The following is a 9,327-nucleotide window of genomic DNA, read 5'->3' on the forward strand; positions in this document are numbered from 1 at the left end:
CGATTCTTCTCGGTGTCCGGGCGCAACCGATTCGAAATCAGGCCTAAACTGTCGGTCTGCTAATGCTAACCGAGGCCGCTAACTCAACCCGCTAGTTTAGCCTGCTAACGAAGCTCGCTGACTGAACCCACTTGCCGAGCCAGCTAACCGAACCCACAAGTTAAGCTACATATTTAGCCTTCTCACCAAGCCTGCTAACAGGCCCCACTAGCTAAGCCTGCAAACTTAACCTGCTAGCTGAGTCGGCAAACTGAACCTACAAGTTAAGCTACAGATTTAGCCTTCTCACCAAGCCTGCTAACGGAACCCACTAGCAAAGCCTGCAAACTTAACCTGCTAGCTAAGCCGGCAAACACAGCCTGCTAACTGAAACCACAAGCTTATCCTGCTAACTTAACCCACTTGCAGAGCCAGCTAACTGAACCCACAAGTTAAGCTACAGATTTAGCCTTCTCACCAAGCCTGCTAACTGGGCCCACTAGCTAAGCCTGCAAACTTATTCTGCTAGCTGAGCCGGCAAACTGAACCCACAAGTTAAGCTACAGATTTAGCCTTCTCACCAAGCCTGCTAACTGGGCCCACGAGCAAAGCCTGCAAACTTAACCTGCTAGCTAAGCCGGCAAACACAGCCTGCTAACTGAAACCACAAACTTAGCCTGCTAAGTGAACCCATTAGCTAAGCCCACGGACTCAGCATGCTCACCGAGCCTGCTTACTGAACCTGCAAACTTAGCCTGCTAGCTGAACCGGCGAACACGGCCCTCTGATAGCGTGCTGGTCCATGCACGTGAAAAAAAAAAAAAAAAAAAAACCACTCGACCTTGACGGACGGATCTGCTTTCAAACTCGCTAACAGGTCCTGACTCAAATGGCCAGCATGCACGCCGCTCCGGAGACGTCTTTCGGGGCGCAGGGTAGACGGGCCTGAGGCTGAACGCGCCCCCAGAACCACGAGAGGGGGGAGGGGAAGGGGGGGGGGCACGACTGTATTTCTTGTGTACACTCACCCCGGGCTGTACCTGTATCGGATGAAGCCCCCCCACCTCCGCCCCCGTACGAAAGCGCCCGCTCTCATCCCCCCGCCGGGCACGACACGGCGGAGATCAGATAGAGGGAAGGGTCCGCCGTCGCCGAATCTAAACCCAAACCAGCTGGGTGAGGGGGGGGGGGAGACAGAGGGACCGTTCTGTCGGATAGGAAATGAAGCAACATCAGGATTTACTCAGGTCCTGTCCCGGAGCCGCTGCGCTCGTCTCCCCGCGCACCGGAGGGCGTCCCGGGGTCGACCCCGAGGAGACGCCTGTCAGCTGATCCAGGCTTCCTCCCGCCGTCCACCGGTGCTCAATCTTGAGTATTCCAAGTGTATACTGCTACTATTTGTACTTTGTACCATTGGAAGTCATCCAGGTACGCTTGTTTCTCCCCTGACGTCCATGTTTTTCCTCCAAAATGAAGACGTTCGGGCTTTCCTCGAGGGGTGGGGCCTCCGGCTGGGTTTGTGACATCACAAATGTTTAAAAATCAACATGATGATCATCAGCCGGCGGATACTTAAAGCCACCAGTCGCTGAGGAAGAGCTTGATAGCGGCAGTGAAGAGCAATAGAGAAATATTTGTTAAGAAATTTTTCATTTTGAACATCCGACAGACTAATTAATAAATTACATGTGTAACTATACATGAGAAGTGCAGATTTTTTATTTGTTATTTCTAACTTGCATTGAAAGACAGAGATAACCAGAAGCACAAAACTGAGAAACTTTTAAAACATGAGCCAGAATAACATTTATATTTCTTTTTAAAATATCTTTAATTTTTTTTTTTTAATCTGCTTGAATCAAATATGACAAATACATGATGTAATAAATTGTCTTCTTCATTAAGAATTACGTTCATTTGCATTTAGGTTATATTTTTATTTTATATATTATATTTTATGGCGTCCTTGGAATACATTATGCATGCGGAAATTTATTGTATTTTATCCTTAATTTGTCAGTTGTTGTAAACACACAATTACATTAACACATGTATTTCTTTATTTTTGTTTAGTTTTATTCCCTGAGAATCTCCCCGGAATCCCTCCGTCCTCCCGAAACGGTTGAAACTGAGCGAAGTATCCCCGCGAGGAGGCGTCAACGGCGGGTGTACCGGTGTCGGAACCCGGTCCCTACCGGTCCGTTCCGAGCGGGACCCGAACCCGACCGCGGCAGGAAGGCCCGAGACTCGGGGATGGAGCTAAAACTGCACACACACACACACACACAGCGATTTCACGGGACGGTTTCACTCTTTTTTTTTTTTTTTTTATTTGTTGGGAATATAATTTAATCCCTGCAGATGGGTCACCTCATCTACACGCAGCAGATTGAAATTATTCCAGTATTGTTTTATCTGTGTACATTTAAAAAAAAGGTTTAAATTGAATTTTAATGTGATTGAGTATCGTGAAAAAAGGGATTATTTTATTCGATAAAAAGGTGTTAACTTTGTCCTCCCCGTCTTCTTCCTCCTCCAGCCCCCCGGAGCGGAGCGCTTCCTCCCCGGGCGCCCGGGCTCGGTTCTCCGGGGCCGCGGCCGACCAATCGCGGCGCGTCCCGATCCAGATCCGGCCATCCGATTGGTCGTCCGGGTTCCGGGGCGGGGCGCGGGGGAGGCCGCCCCGAGGTCTCTTATACACCGCCTCCCCCGAACCGGCGCGTCCAAGCGAACCCGGCAGCCGCGGAGCCGCACCTCTCTCACGGGATCCATCCGCGGACACTCTCCTCCCCGCGGGCCGCACGGAGGTGCGTGGCTCCGGAACACCGCGCCCCGGCCCCCGGCTCGTCCCCGGCCCCCGGCCTCGCCATGAACCCCGCGCAGGGGTCGCCGTCCCGGGACGCGCAGCAGCTCCGCCCGAAGGAGGAGGCCGACGCGGAGGGCGAGGAGGCGCAGCCCAAAGACATGAGCACCGGGCGGGGGCCGCGGCCGCCGCGGAGCAGCCTGCCGTTCAGCGTGGAGGCGCTCATCTCCAACAAGACCACCTGTAGGACTTCTTACGGAGCCCCGGGGCCCGCCGGGACCCCGTGCCCCGGGGCCCGCTTACCCCCCAGGACTTTTTACGCCGAGGGGAAGCCGCCGGCGGCGGACAGTCCGCCGGCCCCCGGAGCCTCCGCCGAGGACGGCGCGCCGTTCGGGGACAAGGAGCAGGGCGGCTGGTTCCAGGCGGCCTCCTTCACCTCGCCTCCCCGTAAGTCCGCCGGAAGGCTCCGATCCCCAAAAATTAGCAGTAGACACCATCCACCTTTATCAATATTTACCGAATTTGTCATGATTAAATGATGCCAACTATCATTTTAATATTATTAATTATGATTATCAACTGTTATCTACCACTTATCCTGCACTACGGGTCGAGAGAATGCTGTATTATTATTATAAACATCATAATAATTATTATTACTGACTGCAGGATAGGCGGTAAATTATTATTATCATTATTATTACTATTATTACTATTATATATTTTTTTATTATTATGTTTGGGTCTGGCCTCCTGGAGGCTTCACCACCTGCTGTGATCATCGGCGTTCCCATGGTGACAAGAGCGCCGATTGTGCCCCCCCCCCCCTTGCAATTCACCTGTGCGTGCGTGTGTGTGTGTGTGTGTGTGTGTGTGTGTGTGTGTGTGACAGGCAGCTCCAGCCCGACCCCGTGCACGTTAAGGAAACACAAAAACAACCGTAAGCCTCGCACCCCGTTCACTACCTCGCAGCTGCTGGCGCTGGAGCGGAAGTTCCGGCAGAAGCAGTACCTTTCCATCGCCGAGCGCGCCGAGTTCTCCAGCTCCCTCAACCTGACGGAGACCCAGGTGAAGATCTGGTTCCAGAACCGCCGTGCGAAAGCCAAGCGGCTGCAGGAGGCCGAGCTGGAGAAGTTCAAGCTGGCTTCCAAGCCGGTGCTGTCCGCCTTCGCGTTGCCGTTCCCGCTGGGGGCCCACATGGGCTCCCCGCCGTGGGGCCCGTCCGGGGCCTTCCCGAGGCCGAGCCTGCCGGTTCCCGGACTCTTCAGCGGACCTGTCACTTATGGGATGTACTATTTGTCTTAATATCCCCCCCCTTCTCCTCCTACACCCACATACACCGCACTCCCTGGGTTTAACCCCTACCGGAAAAAAGTGTGTATTCTCACACAAGCGGTTCCGGTCTGCAGAACCCGGTGCTTCGACCCGCTCCCTGCACGTCCGGATCCAGGATGGGCTCCAGAGACGGTACCGGCAGGATGTGCGTGTTTCTCCCGGACTCTTTATTGTAGAGACACTTGTATTAGATCGTTTATACTCACGTCGTGGCCTTTATGGGGTGATATCCGTGTGTGTGTGTGTGTATATGTGTGTGTGTGTGTGTGTGTGCGTGTGTGTGTCGGGGGGGACGTTGCTGTAAATGTAAATAAGTTTTGTAGTGTCGATAGAAGCCGGTATTTATTGAATAACTTTGAATCTGTACTGTGTACATACTGTACTTCATTATCGAAATATTCACTTATTGTAAAGAATAAAAAAGGTTAATAATAATGATACTGAGTTTAGTAAATAAAACATTATACAAGATCCGGATGTGTGTTTTGTTTCGTGTTGGAAACCGACGGAGCGGGCGGCTCAGCGCTACTCCGGGATTGTATTTTAATGTAATAATACTGCAAAAGAAAATACTACCGTGATGTATTATTTGTTGTTTTTCTCCCCAGATGCGTGCAGAAAAAAACACTTAATTTTCTTTTAAATATTTGAATGCTATTATATCCGACCGACAGTTTTTATATTTTAAGTATAATTTGATGCAAAGATGTGATGGAACGGAGAGCTTCATTTTCCGTTTTGCCACTTTTATTTATCTATCTATTTATTTTACCTCTGAATCCATCAAAACCCATTATTATTATTATTATTATTATTATTATTATTATTATTATTATTATTATTATTATTATTATTGTTGTTGTTGTTATTGTTATTGTTATTGTTATTATTATTATTGTTGTTATTATTATTATTATTATTGTTATTATTATTATGTGATAATAATGATAATAGTACTACTAGTAATATGATATAATAATAATTACTTAATCGTCATTATAATCATTATTATTGCATAATTATTATTAAAACATGACCGCACTTCCATCGCCAGGAGGGTTTGTTGGAAGAGGTGCTACATGCCGACACGGAGGAGAACTGAAGATGTTTAAACGAGAGTTGGGATTATGGGCTGTTGGCTCATGAATGGAACTCTAAACCAGAACAAAGTCAAAATTGATTTTCGATTAATCGATCGAAATTCGCATAGCGTAAAGTTCAGTCTTCTGCACGCAGTCCTGAACCGTCTTTGCAAAACAAATTACTTTTCCATTATTCTTCTCTTGTCTCCTTTCCCATCCCGCCATGTTATCCGTCCAGAAGAAAGAACAATTTGTTTTTAATTTTTAAAAAAGGAAATATATGGATGTCGTAACGGAGAACATTAAGTTATTTTATGTGACAGAAGCGGATGCGGAGAAAAGGGTCGGATGGAGGAAGATGATTCGCTGTTGCGACCCCTGAAGGGTGCAGTCGAAAGAAAAAGAGGAGGATCTACCTAAATATTTACATTTTTTAACAAATGCAATCGGTTTAAATCCGTATATTCCCCGTCACACGACTGATCCTCTCCTTCATCAGGATTTGAACGTCAACAGGTTGGAGACACGGAACAAAGTTTCGTGTTGTAGTTGCGCAGTGTGTCCACTACGCGTCGCCAGTGAGTCACTGTGTCCCGCTTTTCCACGAAGAAGAAGCATTTCCGCCGAGCCGTCCTGTCAATCAAGGCCCCGTGCAGCGAGGTGAGTAGACCGACGGCGTAGCTTTTGAATAAAATAACTCGCATTGAAAGGACGTTTAGGTAGTTTATTCTTACCATACCCCCCCTCCAAAAATAATCGCGTTTTCTATATATGATCCTAACGCCCGTCAGGTTCTTTTGAAAACCCCGACGTGACACAGGAGCCTCTCTGACCTTGGCTAGCAAGCTAAAGCCGCTAGCTGGCCGAAGCTAGCTTCGCAGAGGCGTTTAATGGCTCAAAATGTTAAGAATCCTGGAAGAATATAAACAATAAATGCTGAGTGTTTGGCAGTGGGTTTACAAAAGGCAGGGCATTGTATCGCTGTCCAAGGAAACAATGTTTTCACGGTCAGAAGAGTCATCATTGGATTAGCTTTGTTAGCTCGGCGGAGGGTTAGCGGCGTCCCAGGCGAGGACAACAGAAACAAACATTCGGGTCGCCGCGACGTGAAGTACAGTCACAGTTTCACTGTTGCACCTACTTCGTTTGACTCTAGTAAATGCTCATAAAGTAATAAAATAAGTAAAACCGCACTGCATCAACATCAGTACTAAATACACTGCTCAAAAAAATAAAGGGAACACTTAAAAAACACATCCTAGATCTAAATGAATGAAATATTCGTATGAAATACTTTGCTCTTTACACAGTTGAATGTGCTGACAACAAAATCACACAAAAATGATCAATGGAAATCAATTGTATCAACCCATGGAGGTCTGGATTAGGAATCACACTCAAAATTCAAGTGTAAAAACAAGCCCCAGGCTGATCCAACTTTGATGTAATGTCCTTAAAACAAGTCAAAATGAATCTGTGTTGCTTCCTGAGTGGACACTGATTTCACAGAGGTGTGATTGACTTGTAGTTACATTGTGTTGTTCAAGTGTTCCCTTTATTTTTTTGAGCAGTATATAATTGCTCGATTAGAGCTCCTTCAAAACAGCTACACCTTGTATACCTGTGTGTTTGCCCTTCTAAAGTCCTTTTCTTCCCTTCCAGGAATTCAGAATGGCAGGCCGTCGTGTTGCCCTGAAGGCCATTGACTGGTTGGCCTTTGCAGAGCGCGTTCCCCCCAACCAGAGGGGCATGTTCAACGCTCTGAAGACCAGGAGTGACGGCATCTCTGCCAAGTCAGTAACACATCCGTCACAGTGTGGGAAAACATGACCATGGCAACTTAATTGACGACTTGTCTTAGCAGCTTCAGAAAATCTTCTGGTCCAGTTCAGATCAGGCGCGGGCGGCTCTCACGACTGACACTCCGAAAAAACACATTTCAAAGCACAAAAGCACGTCTTTCAAATCATCAGGTCTTCATTCTATCAAGACTACGTTTGCGAATACTCCTCCTGTACAGACCGGTTTATTTATTTATTCATTCATTCACTGATTGAGATTTCTATGCCGCTTATTCTGCCCTCAGGGCACTGCAGTTTCGCAGCTGTCATTGGGCGACACGTGGTGTTCACACTGGACCGGTTGCCAGGCGATCACAGGGCCACATCTCTCTAGTCATGAGTGTCTACTTGTCTCCCAAACCTCTCAACTTCCTCCTACTTATTCCCTCATTATCTTTAGGGCATTTATGTGCCCTGCTTGTGAGTATCGTCACACCTGCAGTAGGTTAGTTAGAAACCACTGCATCCCTGACTGCAGGATACCTGAATAGTCCATGAAGGCATGCATGTCTTTTTATTTATTTATTTTCCATTGTGTTCTGTCATTTTTCGTAAAGCACGTTGCTTAAATATAAAAGGGATTCATGAATATATTTTTTTTTATCACTCTTAACAACCTGTTTTTTTTTCCTATAACAGGTTGGCATCCCTGCCTGAAGCTCCTGTGACCATCGACTGGAGTTACTACCGGAGTGCAGTGGCCAAGGCTGGCATGGTTGACGAGTTTGAAAAGAAGGTAAATCTTAAAATTAGTTTGTCTCGAGCACAACAGATTTAATTTTCACTGTGACGTAGAATAGATGCTTACTGCTGAATCGAAGTTTCCAAATTCCATATGAGTCTATGTTTCATCCAACATCACTTGATTGTTGAAAACAAATAATGTAGCTGTCTGTCCTCCAGCTTCTGAGTGGGATGTTAGACTCATTGCACTGCATTCTGGGAGTTTTGCCCTCTGTTCATTGATGCAAGCGAATAGTAGCAGTGTTACGGATGGGAGGGATGCTGGCAGCAAAGAGAGTGATTTCCATTCCCTGCAGTCTGTAAAGCTCTATTTCGTTACGTCTGCAGGACCTCTGGTCCAGTAGGCCATTTCATCACAAGGATTGTTTCCCGTGTCCAAGAGACACGTCGTTTCAGATAAACACTTGCATTGGGCGGATCTGTTTTCTTTAAATACAGAAAGGTTCTTTTGAATATTGTAAAAGGGGACTCGTGACTTCTATATCCCTGGCATTGTTTGTACCATGTATTGGACCCGCTTGTGAAACTCCCGTGTTTTCTAAAGTCCCCTTCACTCTCTCAACCATGACTGTCCAGGTTGAAGAGAGCAGCGTCCTAACACCAGAAGTTTTAGCACCATTGTTGCTTCAACAACTCATGAATGTTGATCCTGTCCACAGTTCAAAGCTCTGCAAATCCCCGAGCCCGTCGACACGCAGACCAGTGCCATCAACGCACAAGAGGCAGAGGCTGTAAGTTCTTCCGTCCAAAATCCTGTGTGTGATTTGACTCAGATGTGACGCTGAATATATTTCACTGTTAAATTCTTAGCGCCCAGTCAAAACTGGCACTCACATGCAGAGCCACGGGACGAGGGAGAGGAGATCCCACGTGGAGTCAAACCTTGGTGATCCGCTGCTATCATACTCTAGAAGAAGTAAACTCTTTGTCTTTCCCCTGACAGAATACGGCTGCAACTGCTTATATCGAAGGCTCAAAGTCTCGCATCGCTCAGTATGAAAAAGAGGTGAGGGGTGGAGCGGGACGCACGGCTGCCTGTTGATCTGCATGGAAAGGGGCACTTTGAAATCCTAATTTCGCCTTCTTTTCGTTTTTAATGTCCCCAGCTGGATAAGTTTAACAACATGATCCCATTTGACCAGATGACCATAGAGGATCTGAACAACACCTTCCCCGAGACCAAGCTGGACAAGGCCAAGCACCCCTACTGGCCCCACAAGCCCATCGCTGAATTGTAAAAAAAAAACAAACACCTCTTGATGCTCACCCACAATAAAGATTATGTATATTAAAGAGAACATGTATCTGAACATTGACTATGGAGGCGCAGGTATGTTAGGATTGGATTGAAATGCGAGCCAGATGAAGAAGTGACTATTTGACAGCTGATGGGGAGAGGAAGCTGCCCAGACGCAGTCATCCGTCACTACTTCTGTGGGCTTTTCCCTTTAGGGGTCGCCACAGCAAATCAACCTCATCTCTCACCAACTACCTTCATATCCTCTCTCACTACATCCATAATTCTTTGGTCTTCCTCAAGACC

The 9,327-nt window shown here is 47.1% G+C and overlaps 2 protein-coding genes across 2 annotated transcripts; both read left to right on the top strand.

Annotated features, from left to right (window-relative positions):
• Window positions 1-2,712: 2,712 nt before the first annotated feature.
• Window positions 2,713-4,578, top strand: LOC147213778 (homeobox protein MSX-2-like). The gene is made up of 2 exons (XM_086142600.1): window positions 2,713-3,229; window positions 3,675-4,578. The coding sequence occupies exons 1-2, from the start codon at window positions 2,848-2,850 to the stop codon at window positions 4,085-4,087; spliced, it is 795 nt and encodes a 264-aa protein (XP_085998726.1). The 5' UTR covers window positions 2,713-2,847; the 3' UTR covers window positions 4,088-4,578.
• A 1,203-nt stretch (window positions 4,579-5,781) lies between these two features.
• On the top strand, window positions 5,782-9,082 carry atp5pd (ATP synthase peripheral stalk subunit d). Its single transcript, XM_086142427.1, has 6 exons — window positions 5,782-5,859; window positions 6,862-6,992; window positions 7,680-7,776; window positions 8,444-8,515; window positions 8,728-8,790; window positions 8,891-9,082. The coding sequence occupies exons 2-6, from the start codon at window positions 6,871-6,873 to the stop codon at window positions 9,020-9,022; spliced, it is 486 nt and encodes a 161-aa protein (XP_085998553.1). The 5' UTR covers window positions 5,782-5,859; window positions 6,862-6,870; the 3' UTR covers window positions 9,023-9,082.
• Window positions 9,083-9,327: the final 245 nt, after the last annotated feature.

The sequence above is a fragment of the Fistularia commersonii genome, chromosome 35, assembly GCF_037954325.1.
Source record: "Fistularia commersonii isolate RoL2024-O1a breed Wild chromosome 35, RoL_Fcom_v1.0, whole genome shotgun sequence".
Taxonomy (NCBI): domain Eukaryota; kingdom Metazoa; phylum Chordata; class Actinopteri; order Syngnathiformes; family Fistulariidae; genus Fistularia; species Fistularia commersonii.

Bases quoted from the DNA above. Each gene is read 5' to 3' on its own strand.
- atp5pd (XM_086142427.1), top strand. From the start codon at position 6,871: ATGGCAGGCCGTCGTGTTGCCCTGAAGGCCATTGACTGGTTGGCCTTT. The intron at 7,777-8,443 runs GTAAATCTTAAA...TCCTGTCCACAG, and splicing joins TTGACGAGTTTGAAAAGAAG to TTCAAAGCTCTGCAAATCCC. The intron at 8,516-8,727 runs GTAAGTTCTTCC...TTCCCCTGACAG, and splicing joins ACGCACAAGAGGCAGAGGCT to AATACGGCTGCAACTGCTTA.
- LOC147213778 (XM_086142600.1), top strand. From the start codon at position 2,848: ATGAACCCCGCGCAGGGGTCGCCGTCCCGGGACGCGCAGCAGCTCCGC. The intron at 3,230-3,674 runs GTAAGTCCGCCG...TGTGTGTGACAG, and splicing joins CTCCTTCACCTCGCCTCCCC to GCAGCTCCAGCCCGACCCCG.